This window comes from Pipistrellus hanaki (assembly GCF_964339955.1).
Source record: "Pipistrellus hanaki genome assembly, chromosome: 5".
In the NCBI taxonomy this organism is placed as follows: domain Eukaryota; kingdom Metazoa; phylum Chordata; class Mammalia; order Chiroptera; family Vespertilionidae; genus Pipistrellus; species Pipistrellus hanaki.
Genome location: NC_140507.1, coordinates 74,010,763 through 74,034,870, shown reverse-complemented (window position 1 = coordinate 74,034,870; position 24,108 = coordinate 74,010,763). Strand labels below are relative to the sequence as shown.

The window sequence follows — 24,108 nt, the reverse complement described above, 5'->3', positions numbered from 1 at the left end:
GGTGCCTTGAAACAACAGAAATGTATATCAGTTTGTAGTTCCAGAGACTACGTGTTGGCAGAGTCTGATCCCTTTAAGGAAGGATCCTTCCTGCCGCTTCCAGCTGTGGGAGGCTCCCAGCAATCCTATAGTCTCTTGGCTGGTAGCTACATCACTCCAATCTCTGCCTCCGTCTTCACATGGCCTTTTCCCTGTGTGTCTTTTCTGTCTCTCATAAGAACTCTGTCATTTGATTTAGGGCCCACCCTAATCCAGTATGGTCTCATCTCAATCCTTACCTTGATTATATCTGCAAAGACACTATTTCTAAATAAAATCATATCCTGAGATTCTAGGTGGATATGAATTTGAGGAGACACTATTCAGTGCACTACAACGCCCCAAAGTGATCTGTCTATTGTGCCCAAACTCCTTAGGTTTTAAGGGCTGCACCTGGCTTCTGGGGTTCCATGATTTGGTGAATCAACATGACTTCATAAGTTTTAGAGCACCATTGTTGTCATTTCAGACCAGTGTTTGATATTTCCATTTGTCTTTAAATGTTAGCAGCTCCGTCCTCCTAACAATCCGAGTTGCCCTCTGCAGCCCCCTCCAGCCCTGCCATGTTGGTGAGATATGGCCACAAGAACTATGCACTAGAGCAAGGGCCTGTAGACATCCAGGTTTTCAATCAAGACAGTGTAATTTTTCTACCCATCTTCCAAAACCACATCACTCTGTCAAACCCAGATTATGTGGACCGAGCAACAGCAACCATCGCCCATTGCCCGTGTTTGGAAATAAAGTTTTACTAGTATTAGAACACAGCCAAGATCATTTGTTTACATGTCAGCATACTGTTGTGCCATGATGGCAATGTCTAATAGTTGCAGCAGAGACTAGATGACCAAAATGTCTCGGGTCCTTTACAGCAAAAGTGTGCTAATCCTGGTCTAAGCAATACAAGCTGAACAGTGCAATAAACTCAGACAGTGCATAGTAAATAGTGTATTAAACCAGGGAACACGTTAGCATGAAAACGCCACATGATATGGAATAACTTGTTTTCTGGAAGGTGTATTCTGGCCACAGTAAGCTGAGCATATACTCACTATCCATCCCCAACGCTCTCACAGCTCTCCTTGCTTCACTAAGGCTTAGACTTTGCGGCAAAATTATTTCTGCCTCTGGAACAAAGAAGTGGTTTCAGTGAAGTCAACTTTCTCACTTTATTGCTAGTAGATTCTTTTCACAGAGAGTTCTTGTCCACTTATCTCCTCCTAGCGTCACTGAAGTTACCCAACTTGTTGGCTTCAAATGGGAACAAAGTGGTATACAGAGTGTAAATGTCTGATTTAAGTGTTAGGGAAAACTGTAAATGAGAGACCTCGGTTAAGCAATTTCCAACAGAATATTCCAAAGGCCAGTCTGTCAGTAAGGCAGAGAGAGTTGGAAAGCCACAATCTCTCCTGAAAAAGGCAGGAGGATGTGCCAGTCACCATGTGGTGCTGGGGACATCTAGTGTTGAGAACCGAGTCAGGCTGACAGGAAACAAAGATGCCACAGACAGGCCACAGATCCATCCAGTGGCTCTCATGGTACCAAAGGCTTGTGGACAGGAGACTAGAGGAAGTCATGGAATAATCCCAGTCAATAAATATGAGATTAACTAGCACATTTGGATTCAAACCCACACATATCCCTTTCTACTTCCCTTCGGCAAATTATTTTATTGTTACCAGTTGTTTTCTGCACACACACACGAAGGCTTTGGAAAATTTTTTTATTCATTCTTGCAGGTGGGAACTCATGGGGTGATAGAGAAATGTAAAAGTTCTGGCACTATATCCTGGGCACTGTGATGTGTGCTGTGCCATTCAGGTCTACACGGTGAGGCAGAAGCCAAGAAACTCCACTCATAAGAGTGACATGCTCAGAACTGGGGCCAGGACAGGATAGGGACTGCAGAGCCACCTCCTCTCTCTGCAGCTTATGTATTTCACTGTCTCTCAAATGCTTAAGGAAGCCAGTAGTTTATTTAAAAATGAAGACAGTTAGACTTTCTGCATTTTATAGAATGGTTTTGTATCATTTGCCACTTTGTTCTGATATTGGGTCTTTTTGTAGAAAATTTTAAATCTACCTATTTGAAAGACGTATGCATCTGGCTACAAAGAAATACATTCTTATGATTTCTTGTGGGCAAAGATCTCTAGGTACAGAGGGCAATTTTGATTTATTGCTGACATTCCTGAGGACTTGTACCCAGCCCAGGACAGTGTTTCTAAACTATCACTGTAATCACCTTTTTTCTCCCTAGGTCAGTGGTTCTCAACTGGGAGACAGTTTTGCCCCAGGGGACATTGGAGAATGTCTGGAGACATTTTTGATTGTCGCCACCTGAGGAGTGAATCTAGTGGGTGGGGGCCAGGGATGCTACTCAACACCCCTCAGTGCCCAGGATGCCCCCCAGACAGTGATCCAGCCCCAGTGTCACAGTGCCAAGGGGAGAGACCCTGCCTGAGGAGAATCACTGCCAAGCTCCCCAAACAAAAGCACCCACCAAGGAGTAAATAGTTCCATGAGTCCTGAAAATAGTTCACCCTGATCAGCCTGGGACAGGGACAAGCAGTGGTCCCCACATGCCTCTGAGGGCTACTTTTTGGTTTAATATTTGGAAGAACAGTCCCTGCCCCTTCCCCTCTCCCTTTCTTTGGAACAGTTGTGCAATCTATTTCCGTTCTTTACCCAGCCTGGCCGGATCCCTGCTCTGACCCTGGAAGGTTATCGGGAACTCCCGCTTGCCTGTCCTGTCTGCATCTGCAGTTGCCTCTGTGAGCCTCATGACTGCAGCCCTGCCCGCTCACCCTCTCTTCGCCTCTCTTCAGAACTGAGCATGCAGAGTTCAGAGGGTGCAGCGGACTCGCCAGCTTCTGTGGCTCTGTGTTCGTCAGCGGCCGCCCAGGCGCCTGTGGCCCAGCCAGTGCCAGCCTCCCCGCAGGTAACAGACCAGCCCGGGAAGATCATTGTGGCCAGTGTGGTTGCATTCACTGTGGTTTTGAAAAGCACTTGACTCAACAGGGAGGAATGGGTGTTCTCCTGAACTGCCTTCTTGGCCCCAAGACTACAGCTGTTGAAATAGCTGCACCTTCTCTGTCTCCCCCACCAAATCTGACTTAGTTTGTTCTTCTCTTTTAAGGGAAGTTTTCTTCTAGCTTGGGAATGACCTTTTTGCACAGAAAGACTTTATGGATAAGGCAAAAGATAAGTGAAAAGTTTCAATATTGGTTCACAATTGAATCTAGCATTAGAATAGAAATATTTAAAGCTAGAGGCCTGGTGTATGAATTCATGCACCAGTGGGGATCCCTCGGTCTAGCCTATGGGATCAGCTGAAACTGGCTCTCTGACATCCCCAAGAGATCCATCCCCCTAGAGGGCTCAGGCCAAGCTGAGGGACCCCCACTGATACACCATAAGGGCAGGGGAGGGACTGTAAGAGGTGAGCCAGCTGGGGAGGAACCTCGGGAGGGCTTCAGGGCATGCCCGGCCTGTCTCACTCAGTCCCAATCGGCTGGGCACCAGCAGCAAGCTAATCTATGGGTCTGAGTGTCTGCCCCCTGGTGGTCAATACACATCATAGTGAGCAGTTGAACAGCCTTAGCATATCATTAGCATACTATTAGCATATCACGCTTTAATTGGTTGAACTAATAACCAGACACTTAGCGTATTAGGCTTTTATTATATAAAATTTGTGGAGAGAATTTTTACATTAAGGCTGTGTCAAAACAAAAACTGTAACTCAAAAAGATATCTGCGCCCCATACATTGCAGCATTATTACAATAGCCAAGATATGGAAACAAGGTAGGTGTCCATCCAAACAGTTGGGTAAAGAAGATGTGATACATAGATACAGTGGAATATTACTCAGCCATAAAAAGAATAAAATTGTGCCATTTGCAACCACATGGAGGCACTTACAGGGAATTATGCTAAATGAGATGTCAAACTCCATATGATCTCACTTGCATATGAAACAACAACAAAAACCCACACATTAAGCTTATAGATAGAGGACAGATTGGTGGTTGCCAGAAGCGGGGCGGGGGGGTGGGGGGGGGAGGAGTGGGTGAAAAGGGTCCTGCCATGGCCACGGTGTCTCTCCAGGTTCCAGGGCTAGAGATGCATCCAGGTGCCCCTCCCCCAACCCCATGGCAACATTCACACACCCCTGCCTTTCCCCTTCTACCCCCACATACACTGTCTGCTGCTCAAAGTCTCGCCTCTCCACTGCCTGTGCAGGGGACTCCCTTTCCTCCAGCACCCTTATTCACAAGCTGTGTTTTGTTCCCTGAACAATGAATACCCAGGCTTCCTTGTCAGAAACAGGAATTCTTGCAGCTCAGTTCCTATGGTGCATTGTCCATGTTTCCCCTCTCAGTCCTCCTACAGTACCCAACACAACTTCCCACTACACAGACACAGATGTGTTTTGCCACCAGTCTCACATGGCTCTGAGCACTGGGAATGTGTCCAGTGTGCCTGCGAAACGGAATTTTACAGCTTATCTACACTAATAAAAGAGAAAAATGCTAATTGACCATACCTTTGCTACCCCCACAGCCAATCAGAGTGGGTATACAAATTAACTCAACAAAGATGGCAGTTAATTTGCATACGCTGAGCAGCCTGGGTCCTGGGAACATCCTCCTGGGACCCAAGCTGCTTCTAGCCTGTAGGCCCGTGTTTAGGCCCTGAGAGGCAGGGGTCCCCTGGCCACTTGGAGCCTATGAGCGCAGGTGCCAATCGGTTGCAGGTGGGGCGGGAACCATAGTGACTTGAGGACATTCCCACCTCGCCTGCAGCCACTTACAAATGCTCCAGCACCAAGTGGCAGTTTGGGCCCCCACCCCAGCCTGGGGTCTCAGGCTGGCAGCTGGTGCGTGGACACACACAGCAATCCCCTCCCAGCCCAGCCTGGGTTCTCAGCCACTGAGTCACACCAGCCAGGCAGAGATGGAGGAATCTTAAATGTTTCTCATATATATATATATATATATATATATATATATATATATATATAATTAATGTTTTACAGAGAGGAAGGGAAAGGGATAAATAGCTAGAAACATCTATGAGAGAGAAATATTGATCAGCTTCCTTCTGCACAGTCCCCACTGGGTATGTGCCCCCAACCACGGTACATGGCCTTGACTGGAATCGAACCTGGGGCCCTTGAGTCTGCAGGCTGTTGCTCCATCTACTGAGCCAAACCAGTTAGGGCTGTCCAATATGTTAAAGAAAAAAATCCTATCTAATAAAGAGGTAATATGCAGGGGATGGCATTTGAGGGTGACTGGGCTGTCAGGGGAAGGCAGTTAGGGACAATTAGGCCAGCAAGAGACCAGTTAGGTTTCGATCAGGCTGGCAGGGGAGTGGTTATGGGGTGATCAGGCTGGCAGGCAAAAGCAGTTAGGGGCAATCAGGCAGGCAGGTGAGCAGTTGGGAGCCAGCAGTCCAGAATTGTGAGAGGGATATCCAACTGCTTGTTTAGACCTGGCAGTCGGACATTTCCCGAGGGGTTCCAGATTGGAGAGGGTGCAGGTTGGGCTGAGGGACACACCCCCGTGCACGAATTTTGTGCATTGGGCCTCTAGTTTAAATAGAATGAAATTGAAATGGCCACAACGGCTGCACAGCTCTGCTTTTTTCTAGTAGCTACCATACACTCAACTCTGCTTTGTCTCTAGTAGCTACCATATTGGACAGTTCAGCTTTAGAGCATATGAATGCAAATCCTTAATGTTCTTATTTACTTAATTAGTTGAGATGAAATTTGCATCATGTAGAATTCACCATTATAAAGCAAACAAATAAATGGCATTTTTTCATACATTTATCACTCCCAAAAAAGAAACCCTGTCTCCCATAGCAGTCACTCCTCATCCCCCTCCCTAGCTTCTGACAACCATAAACCTACTTCCTGTGTCTGCGGATGTGCCTGTTCTGGACATCTCACATAAATAGAACCACATGTGATTTTGTGTCTGGCTTCTTTGAGCATTATGTGTTCAAGGTTCCACCCACATGTAGCACATATCAAAGCTTTTCTCCTTTTCAGGGCTGAGTAATATTTCATTGTGTGGAGAGACCACATTGTGTGTATCCATTCATTCATTGATAGTTGCACTATTTATGTTTTTTGTCCTTGGTCTTGAGCTCATAAAATGCCTGGTCTTTGTTGATTTATTTTTATAGAGTATATTTCTTTTTATATAATTCTGCAGTGCTTTAGAAGGCAAAGCACTGCAGAATTACTACAACGAGTGACATTTAGGGTCTATTTGGAAAATCACAGAATTGAAGTCATTGATTCCTAAAGCCCCAGCTTTATGTAAACAAAACACTCCTGTTTCTTTTGATTTTGACGTTCATTTGATCCTTCACATTTTCAGTTTTGTGTGACCAATAAAGCAACAGCAGGCCAGGTGGCAGTAGCTGTGATTGTATTCTGTTTGTTTTCAGGCCTAAACTCTGACAAGTCTGAATGTTTCTCTCTCCTTCCCTTTTAGAGGGTGCTGGTCCAGGCAACGGGCTCGGCTTCCAAAGGGGCCCAGATGCAGCCAATCTCCCTCCCCAGAATCCAGCAGGTGCCACAGCAGGTAACCACAGCACAGGTGATGTGGGGCATATTAGCACTTAGTGATGCGGAGGCCTCTATGTGTTATGCATTCTTTTCTGTCATTGCTGCTCCTTCTTTAATCTCTTCAGTTCCTTACCTAAAGGTTCTTGGGAAGCTATGTTTTTTTTAAAGATCTTTCACTTTAAACAGTTTTGCAGCAAACCAAGACAGCTGTGATCTTTCATTCATTCAGAAATTCAATGCCTGAGACATAAGCCAGCCCTTTGATAGAGCACTGAGTGCTAAGCTAGACATGCAAACAGATAGCAAAGGTTCTGGATTGGAGAAACATGGAACTTCCTGGGGAGGCAAACCTCTCTGCCAACAAGTGTTATACCCTCAGACAAGATCCATGACCAAGAAAGTGCCTCTTGTGAGATTAAATTATCTGGGAAGAAATCGTAAAAGTGTGGGCTCACCCACTAAAGAACAGCACAGACCATCAGCTCAGACAATCAGTGGAATCTAGGACAGTGGTCAGCAGCCCTTTTCTGGAAAAGACCAAATAGTGCATTTTTTGGCTTTGCAGGCCAGATAGTGTCTTGCACAACCACTCAACTCTGCTTTGTCTCTAGAAGCAGCCATAGATGTAAAAGAAGGGGCATGTCTGTGTGTCAATAAAACTTTATTGACAAAAAACAGGCAAGCTAGATCTGGCCCAAGGGCCGGCTGGTGCTCTGCAAGATGCTGAATTAAAATTTGTGCAGGGTCCTGTCTGAAAGGAAGGGACCATGAGTGAAATAGAGAGATGGCCAAGACCCCAGAGTACATGCTTCTTTCTTCAGGGGTTCCTATTCAGATGAGCAGTGTGTGTAGGGGGAACCAGGGGAGGCTTATGGGGTCAGGGAGAAACAAAAGTTCTGAGTAGGCGCAGAAGGGAACCTTAGCTTCTTGAGGGAGGCGAGATCAAGGCTAATGTCATGATTCCAGAAGCTTCCTCCCTCTGTGGGGTGAGGCCTGCACCATCACTTTCTCTCTGGGCAGCTCAGAATTGTGGAGTGACTTGTGCATTTCACTCGGTCCCCTAAGGCAAAGCCCATTCAGCATGATAATTTCTGGCCTCCTCATGATATGCTATTACTCCGGGAGTTGAGCGTGTATGAGTGTATTTGTGCTGGGTTGTCCTCGGAGGTGGGAATCAGCTCCATACACAGGCCTAGAGAGAGGTCACGATGGGACCCATCCTTTAATTTTGTTACCCCAAAATGCGGTTGAATTAGGCATTGGGTAAGGTTCTCTCTGCGGTGAGATTCTGAAGTCTTCCATGCAGAACTCAGCCTCTACCACCAGGGCCAGCGTCCCTGTGGGCCATTAGCTGAAGGCACTGCACTGACAGGGACCAGGTAGGGCTGTTCTGTGGTCCTCCCATCACCCTCGGTCAACATTTCCCACTCTAGGCCCATCGTTTCTTCTAGTTCTGCTCAGATCTTCACAGTCTCTCCCCAGTGTGGCTCCAGGACCCCTGCCCTCCTGCTGGGGAGGTGCACCAGGGCCACCCTAAGAGGGCATAGGGGGACCTGTAGAGAGTGACCAGCTGGAGCCCTCTGCCCTGTCCTTGGGTGTGGGTGACAGGTCCGATGCTCAGAGATTGGCGTTCTGTCCATACTCTGATTTCCACTGTCCAGCATTACCAACCCTTTTACCCAGTGGCTGACAGGCCCCAAGGCTCTTCCTAGCTGTCAGTTTGGCTTCTTTCCCCATGGAACAGGCGCATTGGGCTTGGCTTCTCTCATGCATAGCAGTGGATCAGGATTACCTCTCCTAGTTTCTTTCATGACATGCAACTGTAATGCAGTACTTAATGTTCATAAAAGGCAGTCAAAGTTATTTTCAGCTTGAATTATGGAAGGAGTTGTGTGAGCTTCTACAGCACAACACATGAACAAGTAGACTATGCTGTGTGTAACATGAAATATCTGATGTTTCAGGTCCAGCCTGTGCAACACGTGTACCCATCCCAAGTGCAGTACGTGGAAGGTGGAGACGCCGTCTACACGAATGGAGCCTTGTACGTGGTTTCCCTGCCCTCGGAAGGGGCCTCACAGAGAACCTCAGGCCACACCTGGAACCTTCCTTCACAACTCTCCCACCGTTTTCCTTTTGGGGATGTATTTACACAAATCCTCCCCTTATCTTTTGGGTGCTATGTTGGAACCATTACTGTGGTATTAGATCATCACAGTCCTGTGGAGAATTCAGAAATCACACACTTTTGTAGTTTTTCTTTCTTTCTTTTTTTTTTTTTTTTTTCTAGTAAAGGTAGTCTAAAGAAAAAACAAACCGTAATCTTAAGTTTAAAGATTCAGAAGCCTTTTTTATCTCTGCTTTCTCCTCCGGCCTTCGTTAACCTCTGGCTTTTTATGATGTTGATATGACTTGATTTTTTATTTGTCAGGGACTTGTAGGGTTTTCTGCTTGCAAACTATGTGATGCTTGCGGCAGAAAATGACACATTTCTCGGGAAGCTCATTGGACTCAAGACATAAGTCCTTTTGCTCATTTGATTTCGACAACTCTCCTTTGAAAGTTCAGGGATCAAGGGTGAGAGTGTGGTTGTGGGGAAGGAGTTGTGTGAGCTTCCACAGCACAACACTGAAGGTCAAACCCATGACATCTGAGCAAGGTGTGGAGATTGTACCAGTGTCATGTTCTTGGGTTCGATTGTATCACAGTTATATATCATGTCACCAGGGGACAGGATGGGGGTGCACGCCTCCCAGAGGTTTGGGCCACCTGTCACCAGAGGGGCCTTCCCTCGGGACAATTCATAGCCTTTAGTCACCACCAAGGAGAAAATATTACCAACTGCCTTTTACTATGGCCAGCATTACTGGAGTGGACTTAAAACTCTATGGGATGATATACATAGTTAGCTAAGCATTTAATCCAGATGTTAAAATAATATTAGATAAATTCTTCATATCACTTAGAAATTTCTTTTTATTATGCAATTTAATTTTTTAATCTTTTTGATAGAATCATAGACTTATAGGAAGTTACAAAATGGGAGACCCTTCACCCAGTCTTCCCCCTGTGGTGATGTCTTTTTTGAGTATGACTGTAGGACAATAGCAGGAAAGTAACATTGGGACAGACTGTTTACTAGCCCATGGTTCTTATTCCATTTCACCAGTTTTGACTCCCGTTTGTGTGTGTGTGTGTGTGTGTGTGTGTGTGTGTGTGTGTAGTTCTGTATAAAAATTTTTCTCATGTATAAAATGTTTTTTAAAAATATATTTTTATTGACTTCAGAGAGGATGGTAGAGGGAGAGAGAGAGAAAGAAACATCAATGATGAGAGAGAATCATTGATCAGCTGCCTCCTGCATGCACCCTACTGGGGATCGAGCCCACAACCTGGGCATGTGGCCTTGACCAGAATTGAACCCAGGACCCTTTAGTCCGCAGGCCGATGCTCTATCCACTGAGCCAAACCAGCTAGGGCTCATGTGTAAATTTCACATAACCATAATAAGACACAGAAGTATTCCATCTCCATGAAGGAGCTCCCTCATATGACCCCTTCATACTTAGAATTTTTAAATGATCAGTTTTTGATGAGTTCGCATGTGAGCCTGAATATTTTCAGTCGATTGCTTTGAACTCTGTGATGCATAGGCATTTCGTGTCTGAGTTACCCCATATGTTCAGTCTCATCAAGCTTCCACTTTGACATGAAGTTTTGCAGGATTCCTTCCAGACTCAGAGGAGGCATACTCTCTCTCTCTCTCTCTGACAGGCGGACGGCCTATGCCTATAACCCCGAGCCTCCAATGTATGCCACAAGCAGCGCAGCATCTTACTTTGAGGCCCCGGGCGATGCCCAGGTGACCGTTGCAGGCTCCTCGCCGACAGCAGTCCCTTCCCACAGCATGGTGGGCATCACCATGGATGTCGGGGGGAGCCCCATTATCTCCAGCACAGGAGCCTATCTCATCCACGGGGGCATGGACAGCACCAGACACTCGCTGGCCCACACTTCCCGGTCGTCTCCAGCAACGGTATGTACTAGGCTCTCGGGCAATAGGTTAGGCCCTGGTTAGACTAGCAGCAGAAGTAGAGACGGTGAGTGGAAGGCAGCCTGGAGCCCTGGAAGGGAGCCCTACCAGCCCCAGCCAGGCCCTGTGACCCCAGGCAAGTCTCAGCAGAAGTTGTCTTTGAAATTCAGTTCCTCCACTGGTTTAAAAAAACACACCAAAGACATAAATTTCCCATCATGGGCTATTGTGAACACTGCATATTTGTAAAAAGAACTCCATACTAGTATGTGCTGCTGCTGATGTCATCATTATTATCAGCCCCTTAGAGGCTTAGATCAGTCCCATATGAAACTATACTGAATAAACAAGAGGAGATTTCTCTTAAGAGCTATTGTTCCCGCCATGCTCCTGACCAAAACATCTGGTTTAAAAACTTAACTTTCAGAACTCTAGTTTCCATATTTACTTTTACTTTGTAAATTAATACAGAGCTGTGTGACTTTTCTGAGAAGACAGCCCTGAGTTTTGACACACATGCATGTTTGTATAACTACTGCCACAGTCGGGATCCTGATGGTTGTCTTCCCTAAACTCCCTCCTGGTATTTGTAGTCATGACCTCCCCTCACCTATAACCCCTGGCACCCACTACTGACCCTTTCTCCAGCACTAGAGGTTTGTTTTCCTGGGACTGTTGTATGAACAGAATCATTCAGTAATAACCTTCTGAGTTCCGCTTCTTTCACTCACTGTGGCCGCCTTTGAGATCCAGTCAGGTTGTTGCATCAGCCAGTACTTCCTCCTTCTTCTTGACTGAGTAGTTTTCCTGCCTATCCATTCAATAGTTGAGGGCAGTTGGGGAGATTTCCAGTTTTTGGCCATTATGCATAATGCAGCTATCAGTCCTCACCGACAGGTTTTTGTATGGACATATGTTTTCCTTTCTTTTGAGTAAATACCTACGATCGGATTGCTGTTGATATGGTAAGTGTGTATTTAACTTTATCAGAGATCACCAACAGTTTCCTCAAGTGGTCGTACCATTTCACATTTCCCCCAGCGATGTGTAAGAGTTCCTGTTGCTCCACTCCTCGCCAGCACTCCTTGTTGTCAGCATTTTTTCGTTTTAGCCATTCTAATAGGTTTGTAGTGGTATCTCGTTGTGATTGTAATTTGCATTTTCTTAATTGTTAATGATGGTAAGCAGCTTTTCATGTGCTCATTTGCCTTATATATGCTTTTGGTGATGTGTCAGTTCCAGTCATTTGCCTATTTTTTAAACTGGATTGTTAGTTTTCTAAATGTTAAATTTTGAAAATTCTTTGTGTTCTTTATAAGTCCCCTGTCAGATATGCAATTTTATAGTATCTTTTTATTCTGTTACAAGTGTCATTTGCAGAGAGAAAGAATTTTTATAAAGTCTTATTAATTTTTCTTATTTGAAAAGATTACACGTTTGATGCCATACCTGAGAACTGTTTGCCTATCTCCAGGTCACAAAAATTTCCTCCTGTTTTTTTGGAAAAGTTTTATAGTTTTACATTTTGTAGTTGGATCTGCTTCATTTGGGTTTACATTTGTATAAGATGCAAGTTTTTGGTCGAGGTTTATTTTTATGCATATGAAACCAGCAGTAGCTCCAGCATCATTTGCTGAAATGACTATTCTTCCTCCATTGGATCGCTTTTGCATCTTTGTCAAAAATCATTTGGCCACGTGTGGATCTGTTTCAGAACATTCTGTTCCGTTTCATTGATCTGTGGTGTGCCTATTCTTAATTACTACAACTATTCTTAATTATAGTGAGTGATTCCTCCAACTTCATTTTTCTTCAGTATTATGTAAGCTATTTACATAAATTTAGAATTTTCTATATCTATAAAAAATTCCTTGTAAGAACTTGATTAAAGAGCTCTAAACCTGTAGGTCAGTTTGGGAGAGAAGTGAGTTGGGTCTTCAGTCCATGAACATGGTGTGCTTTCCCATTTACTTAGGTCTTCTTTTATTTCTTTCATCAGCATTTTGTAATTTTTAACGTGTAGATCCTGTACACATTCTGTTAGGCTTATACTTAAGTATGTCAGGTTTTCGGAGCTATTGTAAGTGGTATTAGTCTTTATTTTATTTTTTTAAATTATTTTTTAAACCAAGTAATGGCCACTTGGTTATTAAAGAAAAATCTTGCATGATTTACTTTTCACTAATATGTTTTGGCATGCTTTTTATGATATCAGAATTATCTAGATCAATGATAACCAGTGTGCATACCCTGTAGTATGTCACATGCTGTGCCCAATTCAGCATTGTTGCCACTGTAGTGATGGACACCATGACATAGTCCTCTATTTCTGATTTCCTCAATGCTGAACAGTGTTGGTGAGAATGACCAGTTTCACTTTGCCTGCTCATCTTCAGAGTCTGTTCGTACCCCAGCACGTACTTTTCATTTTCCATAACAAACTGGAGCCTAGAGTTGATGGACTCCAACAGCTTACGTGCAGACGGCCCCCAACCTAGAACATACAGAACATACAGAGCAGTGGTATTGATTTTTTAATTTCGTTTCTAACTGTTCATTGTTAGTAGTTAGTATGTGAAAATACGATTGATTTTTGGCTGTTGTCCTTGCATCCTGCAACCTTGTGGCACTCACTTTTTAGTTCTAAGAGTTTTTTGTTATCTGCAAATAAGAACAATTTTACTTCCTCCTTTTCAATCTGGATAACTTTTTTCTTTCTTGCCTTTTTTTGCTGGCTAGAACTCTACTATGTTGAATAGGAGCAGTGAGTGGACATCCTTTCCTTGTTCCCAGTCTTGGGGGGAAATCTTTTCATCTTTTACTGCTAAGTATGATGTTAATTGTAGGTTTTCATAAATGCCCTATTTTGGGTTGAGGAAGTTCCTTCTGTTCCTAGTTTTCAGAGAGTTTTTGGATGTTGAATGCTTCCCCCCCACCCCCATTGATCATGAGGTATTTTGTTGTTGTTGTTGTTGTTGTTGTTGTTGTTGTTTTAAATATATTTTATTGATTTTTTTACAGAAAGGAAGGGAGAGGGATAGAGAGTTAGAATCATCGATGAGAGAGAAACATCGATCAGCTGCCTCCTGCCTCCACCCCACTGGGGATGTGCCCACAACCAAGGTACACGCCCTTGACTGGAATCGAACCTGAGACCCTCCAGTCTCATACAGATAGAGAATTGTATCTCCATTGCAGGAGCCCCACTTCAGTCAGGGCGAGTGCAGGAGGCAACTGGTTGATGTGTCCCTCACATCAATGTTTCTCTCTCTCTCTCTTCCTCTTCTACTCCTTCCACTCTCTCTCTCTCTCTCTCAAAAATAAATGGAAAAAAAATATCCTCAGGTAAGGATTTACAAAACAAACAAACAAAAAATTCGGCTCCTGCATCCATCCTTTCACGTCTGCCAATTCTTTCATGGTAGAGTTATGGGATTTTAAGTTAATCCTGAAAAGGGAGCCTGAAGATCAGTCACCACCTATACCCTCAATAAGTGATTTCAACTTTTGGTGACAAATTGTCTGGAGTCTTTATTTCTGGTTAAATTTTCTTTTTCTTTCTTTCTTTCTTTTTTTTTTTATTTTCTTTTTCTTTTTTTCCTTTTTTTTGTATCAGAAAAGAAGGGAGAGGGAGAGAGAGAGAACCATCAGTGATGAGAATCATTGATCAGCTGCCTCCTGCATGCCCCCTACTGAGGATCGAGCCCACAACCCAGCCATGTGCCCTGATTGGGAATTGAACTGTGACTTCCTGTTTCATAGGTCAATGCTCAACCACTGAGCCACACCCACTGGGTTAAATTTTTATCAGTATTATAAATCTTTTAAAATATATTTTATTTGCGCCAACCAGATGACATGCCAGGAAGCAAAATCTCAATTGCTTCTAGAATTATAAATCTTAAGAGTGATTTGCCCAAATGGTGAGGGTTTTTTTGGTTTTTTTTGTTTGTTTGTTTTTAATCTTCACCTGAGGATATTTTCTCCATTGATTTTCAGAGAGAGTAGAAGGGAGAGAAATATTGATGTAAGAGATACACATCGATTGGTTGCTTCCTGCATGATCCCCAACCAGGGCCAGGGATGAAACCTGTAATCCAGGTATGTGCCCTTGACTATGAATCTAATCTGTGACCATTCAGTGCACCAGCTGATGCTCTAACCACTTAGCACACCAGCTGGGGCCCCAATGGTGAGTTTTTAATAGTTTTCTGTTGCACTTTTTTTTTAAAGTACACTGAGCAGAGATACTAACCTGAGAGGTTTTTTTTTTTGTTTTGTTTTGTTTTTGTCATTTCAGCTCAAGTCAGACCTCTTTGACACAACCCAAAGGGTAAAGTGCCCAGGGTGCCAAATTTAAGGAGGGTTTCACCTCCAAGTGCTGACCCTGCTCAGGCTTGACCTTGAGCATGAGCACCTCCTTAAGTTTGGTGCCATGGGTGCCTCGTTGGCCCCACCCCAGTCCTGGCCCAGTATGGAGACTTATATGCCTCTGGCCTAATCAGATTTTGTACAGCATGCACCTGTAATATTACTTATATAACTTTAAAATGCTGAATTAACAAAATAAAGATGGACAAACATTTAAAATGTCCCATTTCCCTAAGCCAGCCTCCCTCTCTCCCCAGTGGTGAGCCCACTGTTCCCCCTTTTTCCTCTCTGGCCCCTAACTGCGGATGGTCAATTTCTCCAGGCGTAATTCTAGGATTTATGTTCTTACCTCAAAATTCCCATCATGCTGCTTCCTTCTGTTCAAATACTCCCCATTTTCTTTAAAGATCCAAAGGGATTACTCATGCAACATCTAAAGTGTTTATTTTCTCCACTTATGGTCATGTAAGTATACTGTGTTTTAGGGTTAGGTACAGTAGGTTTCTGTCCTTGTCCCAACTTTTCTCTGGTCTTTCCAAGGAACATCCCTGCCCCTTCCCAGGAAGCATGGGCTAGAAATTGAATTAGGGAAGACCCAGCCTGGATTAGCAGGTTATTTCATCAATAGTTGTCATTGCTGGCCCTTTGTAGGGGCTACCTCTGTCTGGAAGGTCCTTTTAACAAGGTTATTATGGAAAGGCCATTGAGGTAGATGCTAATAAACTTGAGAAGTAACCAACACCCTCTATTAATATAGTCCTTAATCAGGTAAAATGTTGGTAGAATTATACATGAAAGGAAAGGGTTTTTTAATTTTTCTTTCACAATGTTTAAATAATTGGCTAATTTTAATATACTTGGGAGCTTTAAAACTAGTCTGCTGTCTGCTATTATGTTGGGTTCTTGAGACACTGTATCTTTGATCACAAGTATTATACATTTTCTGCCGGGACCGGTTTAGCTCAGTGGATAGAGCGTCGGCCTGAGGACTAAAAGGTCCCGGGTTCGATTCCGGTCAAGGGCATGTACCTTGGTTGCGGGCACATCCCCAGTAGGGGGTGTGCAAAAGGCAGCTGATCGATGATTCTCTCTCATCGATGTTTCTAACTCTCTCTCCCTCTCTCTCCCTCTCTGTGAAAAATCAATAAAATATATTTTTTTAAAAAACAAAACAAAAAAAAACAAGTACTATACATTTTCTGTCTTCCATTTGAATGAGTCCTTAAAGCAGGCCTTCTGTTTAATAAAATAAAAAAAATAAAAAAAGGAAAAAAATAAAAATAATAAAAAATAAAAAAATAAATAAAAAAGCAGGCCTTATGATAACAATTCATGTAGCAGAAGCAAATGATATTAAATGACCAATAAAAAGGAGTACGTGCTGCAAAGTCAAAAGTAAAGATTAAGCGCCTGATAAATCAAGAAGCAGATGCATAAGCACATGCATAATTCTAAAATGTGAAGGAGATTACCAGAAGGTCAAAAAATATAAATGATTTTAGGAAAACTACCAGGGCTGGGGTTAGGGATGGGGCACCACTGCATGCCTCTGTGGCTCTTTGGTGCTTTTTGACATATGGTCCTGTGCATGTAGCACTGATGAACTTCTTAAAATAAACTCCAGTCAAATATAAAATTCGTTTTCATTTTAAGCATATATAAAGATTAAACCCTAACTTCTCCAGCCACCGAGAGGACTATTAAAGGCCCTTGGTTAGATCAAGTTCAAGGGCCAGATGCTCCTTTTCAGGGATGCGGCACGTGTCTCCCATGCGGGGCCAGGAGGCGGGGCCATAGCGCCCTCTGCTGGACATGTGTGTGCTCTGCGTCTTCAGTCCTTACTCCTGGTCATCAACCTGTCTGGCACCTGTCCTTCTGGGGCTTGACGGTGTATTCCTGACCTTTATCGCCTTCAGATAACTAAGTGATATTTTAAAACACAGTGAGCATCTTGGGACATTCATAGTACATTAAATTAATTTCCTGTATCTGGACTTATCTAAATCCTATTTAATAGCTATGGGTTTTTGAAGATGGTCTTACCCAGCAAATCTTAACTTATATTCTTTTCTCTTCCTCTGTACTCATAATACCATAATTTTTAGCAGTTAGCCTTAAATATGACACATTTCGAAGATCTGTAAACTCAGTGAATGAATATTGTTCAAGTGACTAGAAAATGATGTTAAAACCATGCATGTGAGTAAAAGATTCATTCAAATTGCAAAAAAAGATTAATGGCTTTTTAAATTAGTTATATCTTTTTATTGAGGTAAAATGCACATAATATTCACCATTTTAACCATTTAAAAGCGTACAATTCAATGACATTTAGTACATTCACAATGTTGTGCAACCATTACCCTATCTAGTTCCAGAACATTTTCATCTCCCCAAAAGGAAATCCTGTACCCGTTAGCAGTTACTTCCCATCCCTGTTCATAGCCCCTCGCAACCAGTCTGCTTTCTGTCTGTGTAGATTTGCCTGTTCTGGACATTTCACATAAATGAATCATACAGTGTGTGGCCTTTTGTGAGATGTTTTCAGGGTCCATCCACATTGTAGCCTGTGTCATTGTTTCACTCCTTTTCATAGCTGAGTAAATACTCCATAATATGGATGGTGCACACTATTAATCTGTGATTGATATTTGGGTTTTTCTACTTTTTGCCATTATAAATAATGCTGCTATGAACATTTGTGTACAAGTTTTTGTTTAAACACCTATTTTCAGTTCTTTTGGATACATACCTAAGAATGGAATTGCTGGGTAATATGGGTTAACTGGGTTTATGTTTAACTTTTTGAGGCACTGCATCATTTGACATTTCACCTGCAATGTATAAGGGTTCAAATTTCTACATGTTTTCCCCCAACACTTCATTATCCTTTTTTTAACCATATTGGTGGATATGAAGTGTACCTCATTGTGATTTTAGTCTTGTATTTCCCTAATGATTAATGCCATTGAGGAACTTTTCAAGTACTTATTGGAGACAAGCCCATTCAAGCCTTTTGCCATTTTTAATTGGGTTGTCATTTTGTTGTTGAGTTCTGAGAGTTTTTTAATATTCTAAATACAACACCCTTATTAGATATATGATTTACTAGTATGGGAGAGTATAGCTTATCCTTTCACTCTCTTTTTTTAATTTTTTTTATTAAATTATTATCTGTGTACATATTTTACCATTGCCCTCCCCCTCACTCTCTTTATCCGTGTCATTTGGTGCATGAAAGTTTTTAAAATATTTATTTTTATTGATTCCAGAGAGGAAAGAAGAGGGAGGGAAAGCGATAGAAACATCAGTGATGAGAGAGAACCTTTGATCGGCTGCCTCCTGCACACCCCTCACTGGGGATGGAGCCTGTAACCTAGGCATATGCCCTGATTGGGAATTGAACCATAACTCTTGGTTCATAGGTCAGTGCTCAACCACATGCCAGCTGGACGGTGCACAAAAGTTTTTAGTTTTGATGAACTCCAGTTTTATCTTTAAAATTATATTTTAAATGTTTGTGCTTTTGATATCATCTAAGAATCTATTGCCAAATCCAAGATCATGAAGATAACCTTGTTTTACATGATTGCCTAATGTTTTTCTCTAGGAGTTTTATAGTTGTAAAACAAAATTTAGTTGTAAAAAAAAATTTATTTCTTTGATCCATTTTGAGTTCACTTTTGTATGATGTAAAGGTCTAGCTGCATTCTTTTGCATGTGGCCGTGCAGTTATCCCAATGCCATTTCTTGAAAATTTTTATTTTTCCATTGAATTGTCTTGATACCCTTGTCAAAAATCAATGGACCATAGATGTATGGGATTATTTCTAGACTCTCAATTCTATCCCATTAATCTGCATTTCTATTTTTATCCCAGGAATGCACTGTTTCGGTTATTGTAACTTTATGTTAAGTTTGAAATCGGAAGTGTGAATCTTCCATCTTTGTTCTTTTTCAAGATTATGTTGGTTATTGGGAGTCCTTTGCAATGCCATATAAATTTCAGGATCAATTTGTCTATTTCTGTAAAGTAGTTGGAAGTTTACAGGGATTGCATTGATTCTATAGATCATTTTGGAGAGTATTGCCATATTATCAATATTAAGTTTTTCAATCCATCATGAACTTAGGCTATCTTTCTGTTTATCTTTAGTTTCTTTCAACAGAAACTAGTTTTCATTGTATGAGTATTTCACCTCCTTGGTTAAATTTATTCCTAGATAGATATTTATTCTCTTTGATAGTATTTTAAGTAGAGTGGTTTTCTTAGTTTCCTCTTTACAGTGTTCATTACTCAGAAATGTAATGAACATTTCTGAGTAATGAACAGAATGTAACTGATTTTTGTATGTTACTCTTATATTCTGCAACTTATATTAATTCATTTATGAACGCTAATTGTCTTTTATGGATCTTTTAAGATTTTTTATATTTAAGATCATAGTGTCTGCAAATAGAGATAGTTTAATTTCTTCCTCTCCCATTTGACTGCCTTTTATTTGTTATTGTTTTCCAATTGCCCTGGCTGGAACTTCCGGTACAATGTTGAATAGAAAATGGCAAGAGTGTACATAAACAACAGAACTTGTCCCGTACATTGAAAAGTCATGGCACTTCAGATTTCTGGTGAAGGCACTTAACCCAGGTTGTGGGTTCCATCCCTGTTTGGGGCATGTAAGGGAGGCAACTGATAAATGTTTCTTTCTCTCCTTTCTCTAAAATCAATGGAAAACATATCCTCAGGTGAGGATTAAAAAGTGATGGGTGAAACAGTCTTCCTCTCGTTCCTGAACCCAGCCCCGCTGCACTTTCTGAAATATTTGTTCAATCTGCTTTTTTGCAGAAGCATTGCTGAAGTCTTTGCCTTTCCTGGTATTTGAGGACAGTGTATGCTTTAGGTTCATTGCTTTTCATTGCAGTTCTCTGTCTATTGTGGTGGGCCACAGCAGAGTTTAAATTTCCATATCCAAGTCAAGGTCAAATTCAGAACATACAAACATGGTAGCCACACACACTGGGGAGTTCCTTCCTTTGCTTAGACCTGTGGCACCACTTCAGTCCTCAAGTCCATGAGATCCTTAGAACTCAACTAAAAAGTCTACTCCCCCAGGAAGGCCTGCCTGATAGCTCCATTCTCATTGCCACATATTCCTCTTTGCACAGCTCATACTTCATAAACATCCAGGAGCTTATCTCTGTGACATATCCAGTGACCCCAGAGTCCAATGCCTCTGATGGCAGGGCCTGGTTCTTTGTTCTTGTTGGTATTTTCCAAAAGCGTCCAGGAGAGAGACTCTGGATTTGTGACAGGACAGGCTAGCCAGGAAGTCAGTGCTACCAACTGTCCTTCGGCTTGTTGGTCATCTGATTCTCCCTAGCAACAGATGATGTGTGTGGGGAGCAGCAGGTGATTATTCTCTGGCTTTGTTCACATTTGAATTATGCAGCGACTCAGTGTTCATGGTGTGCCTGTGCACATGCAGCCCGTGTTCACATCATAACTTCATCCGCTACGTGTGCTCCTCGGGGTCCTGGGCTCATCTGCATGTAACGCGAAGTAACACGCCTGGCTGTAGCTTCAACTCACAACTTAACCCATCTCCCCTGCTTGCATTAAGCCTTATTTTTATTTTGTAGGCGCTTGAATCATTTATTTGGATATTAATAAAAACAAGTCTTGGCTGATGCTAACCATCTGATTTCCCCCTCCCTTTCTTCCCCCCCCCCCCCCATTTTGTTTTGTTTTGTTTCTGCACACATTTTCTTTAGCTTGAAATGGCGATCGAAAACCTCCAAAAAAGCGAAGGGATCACATCACACAAAAGCGGTTTACTCAACAGCCATGTAAGTGTGTGTCGCCTGGTGGTCTGCCCCACTGTGCACGTACCTGCATGGGCATTTCAAAAATAAGTGAAGGAAATGACTTGATACCTTTAAAATGTTGAAAGGGGGAGAAAAGCCAGCCTAGAGTTCTATATGCAGCAAAAATATTCTACAATGTAAAGGGGATGGAGGCAAGTTCTTCATTCCTAAAGGTAGATAATCAGAGTGCCTACTTCTTCAGGGACATGTTATAAGGATTAGGTTATTTAATACACGTGACATGCTTCCAATAACGCTTGGCAGATCACAAGCGTTATAAATAATAAGTAACAATAACGAAGTATGACACAGGATAGGGAATCCTATAAAGTTTATTAGCTAAGTTTCCTATGATCAACTTTTTTTTTGGGGGGGGGGGGAGTAATTTGAGAAAAATGCAAAGCAACAGATTCCTACTAATTTGGGCTTTGTACAAAATCTTTCTCCTTCACTTGCCTCCTGGGGAAAACCGTGATTGTGGGTCTCGTGCCAGGAGAAGGCAAACATCTTTGTCACTGGGCAGCCTCATGGGGCAAGATGGCACTGGTGATGGTTAAGAGTCTCTATTTCCTGGGACAGGTTAGAAGGAAAGCTGTGGTCTCCTCACGCTCCTTCCTTTTCCCTCTACTCCTCCTAATGCTCTTAATTTAGCTTTATGTGGAACTGGAAATTTAAAAGTAGGACAGGCCACTGAAGTCAGAATGTGCTTCTCAAGCACTTAGGTTGGGATTTGACCCCAAAAGTCTTTAACTCTCTGAGAATTAGGACATCAAAAAAAAAGAATTCCCCTGTAGTCAATCACGATCTTAACTGTGGCCCATCAAGACTTTCATACTGGCCAAGTGTAGCCTGAAAGGCAGTGGTTCTGAGGCAGAGCGGAGCTAGAGAAAGGCCCCAAAACTTCTGGATTTATGGGGTGGCACAGGCGAGGCCAGCTGCTCTCGGCACACGTAATGAGGGTCTGCACTCCTCAGCCTTGGAGGCAGGTTACTAGAAGGAAAAGCAGCCTCACGGAGTTGGCTCGGGAAAAACACAGAAGACCATCAGGCCCCTCCTCAGTGCCCCCTCAGGCTAGGTGGGTCGTGGCCACCTGTTGTAACATGGACAGTGTCATCTGCAGGCACAGCTGGAGAGGGAAGTTCTTCAGTGAGGGCTGGGAGAGAAGGATACCTATCCCCACCCTGTCAAACTCTGAGCGCACTGGTTAGAATGTGAGAACAACAGTCTACTCTAGGGACCATCTCTGTTCAAAGGGACAGGCTTGCTTCAGCTACCAAGCAGGCAAACATGGCCACGTCAGCCTGTGGGCCCGGTGCTAGTCACCCTGGGAGAGCCCTGTGAGGAAGGCAGGATGGGGGCGCAGACCCAGCAGACAGCACGTGGGTCCATGGGAATTTTAAAATGTCTCGGGAAATGCATGCGCTGCTGGTCTGGCTGCAGGGCTGCTCCTGGCTTTCTAACACCTTTTCTTTTGGAAGGCAGACTTTCCTAGTGCTTCCAGCCAGTTTATATTCCTGAGTTGACTTCTGAGCAGGAAAATCTCCCCGTGTTTGTTTTCTCCCTCCTGATCTGAGGTTGAGCCTCCTTCCATCAGGAGCTGTGAACAGGAGCTGGGCTTGGCAATTTAGACAGATTTTTCTAAAGAGTTGACCATGCACGCTGGGTGGCGTCCCCGGAGCTGTCCTGCAGATGTGAGAGCGGGAGGAAGGGGTAAGGAGATGGGCAGTGTGTCCTGTTGACACCTGTCATAGTCTCAGCTGGCTGAGCCTGCCCTCTGGCCAGCTGGCTATGCTCATTTGTGACAGTTTTCACTATGGCTGCCTACATCTAAGATCACTTTAGTACTGGCGACAGGAGCCACAATCCCCAATCCTTTGCCAGCCCAATCCAGAGCAGATGAGCCTGGCTGGGGGAAAGGAGGGCTGACACAGTGTCCCCCAGCATTGGGGCTGTGGGAGCAAAAGGAACAAGAGGTTGGACTGCGAGGGCAGGAGCTCGGCGGTGTGAGAAAACCCGCCTACACAAACCAGTCTGCCCAGGAAGCCAGGGCAGAGGTTTACCTCTGAAACTACTGCTGTTCCTTCCCATGCGCTGGGTTGGGGTGGGTGCAGGTGGTGATGCCTAGAGCCCAGGAGGGCAGGGCAGCATGCTCCAGATCCAGCCAATGTCAGGTCCCCCCAGAGCTTCCCATGCTGCCCTTGGGGGCTCAGACCTAGGAGTCTGCAGGTTGAAGGAACCTTACAGCCTAAGGTGGAAATCCCACAGGAAGGGGGCCTCAAGTGAGCAGTCTCTAAAAGAGGGATGGCTGTGATTTGTGGCATGAAAACAAGGGATAGCTGTTTCAGAGGAAGGAGGTGATGAAGATGGTGCTGGGATGAAAACACCTTCACCCCTTGGTGTCACTGTGGCCTCCCACTGACCTGCCTGGCCTCAGTCAAGGTCCCCCATCAAGAGCATTGGAGGTGCCAGGCTTCTCCCAGAACCACCACCCTACTGTCTCCCAGATCATTGTGTGATACTCACTGACTCAGGGACCCCTCGACATGTTCACCAAGTCACTGTTATGGGAAGGCAGCTACTGTCAACTAAAATGAACTCTTATTTCCAAACCCTGCTTTTGTTTATTGTATTCAGATTATATGATGTCTTTGTTGTTAATCTTCACCAGATTATATATATATTTTTCCCGTTGATTTTTAGAGGGAGGGGAAGAGAAGGGGAGAGAGAGAAACATCAATGTGAGAGAGACACATTGATTGGTTGCCGCCCGCACTTGCCCCTACCAGGGCCGAAGATCAAGCCTGCAACTCAGGTACTTAATGGTCTTGACTGGAATTAAACTGCGACCTTTCAGTCCGAGGGCCATCTATCCACTGAGTCAAACTGGCTAGGGCCTATATGACTTTTTTAACTTAAAAAAACACAAACTATCAAAGATCCTTTAGCCTTTAGTTGATGAACAACCACAGTCCAGTATAATGACAAAGCTGTCATCTTCAGACTAAGATGGGGCTTGGCTAGAGTGGCAGCTTCATGAGATGGATCCCTTGTCCAGAAGTTGTTCCAAATTACTGTGGCAAATGCCTAGCAGTGGTCTTGACAGGACCACTATTTCTTCACTATTCCTGACTCACCCTCCCTGCCTTGCTGATGACCCCATCCCTGCTGCTGTCAGGACAGTTGTTTTCATGAAGGGCATCTGCCTGGAC

The 24,108-nt window shown here is 43.5% G+C and overlaps 1 protein-coding gene across 7 annotated transcripts in view; it reads left to right on the top strand.

Moving 5' to 3' along the window:
* The window catches only part of RFX2 (regulatory factor X2), an 87,081-nt gene that overhangs the window by 46,044 nt on the left and 16,929 nt on the right, over positions 1-24,108 (top strand). For 2 of the 7 annotated variants that reach the window (XM_084885512.1, XM_084885515.1), the window contains exons 2-6: positions 2,868-2,980; positions 6,557-6,646; positions 8,595-8,674; positions 10,405-10,666; positions 20,807-20,881. In XM_084885512.1, coding sequence (XP_084741638.1) covers positions 2,876-2,980; positions 6,557-6,646; positions 8,595-8,674; positions 10,405-10,666; positions 20,807-20,881 — 612 coding nt within the window. In that variant the 5' untranslated portion in view covers positions 2,868-2,875. Of the gene's footprint in view, positions 1-2,731; positions 2,981-6,556; positions 6,647-8,594; positions 8,675-10,404; positions 10,667-10,732; positions 11,629-20,806; positions 20,882-24,108 lie in introns of those variants that run through there. The other 5 variants (XM_084885514.1, XM_084885510.1, XM_084885513.1 and 2 more) reach the window with 5 other exon arrangements.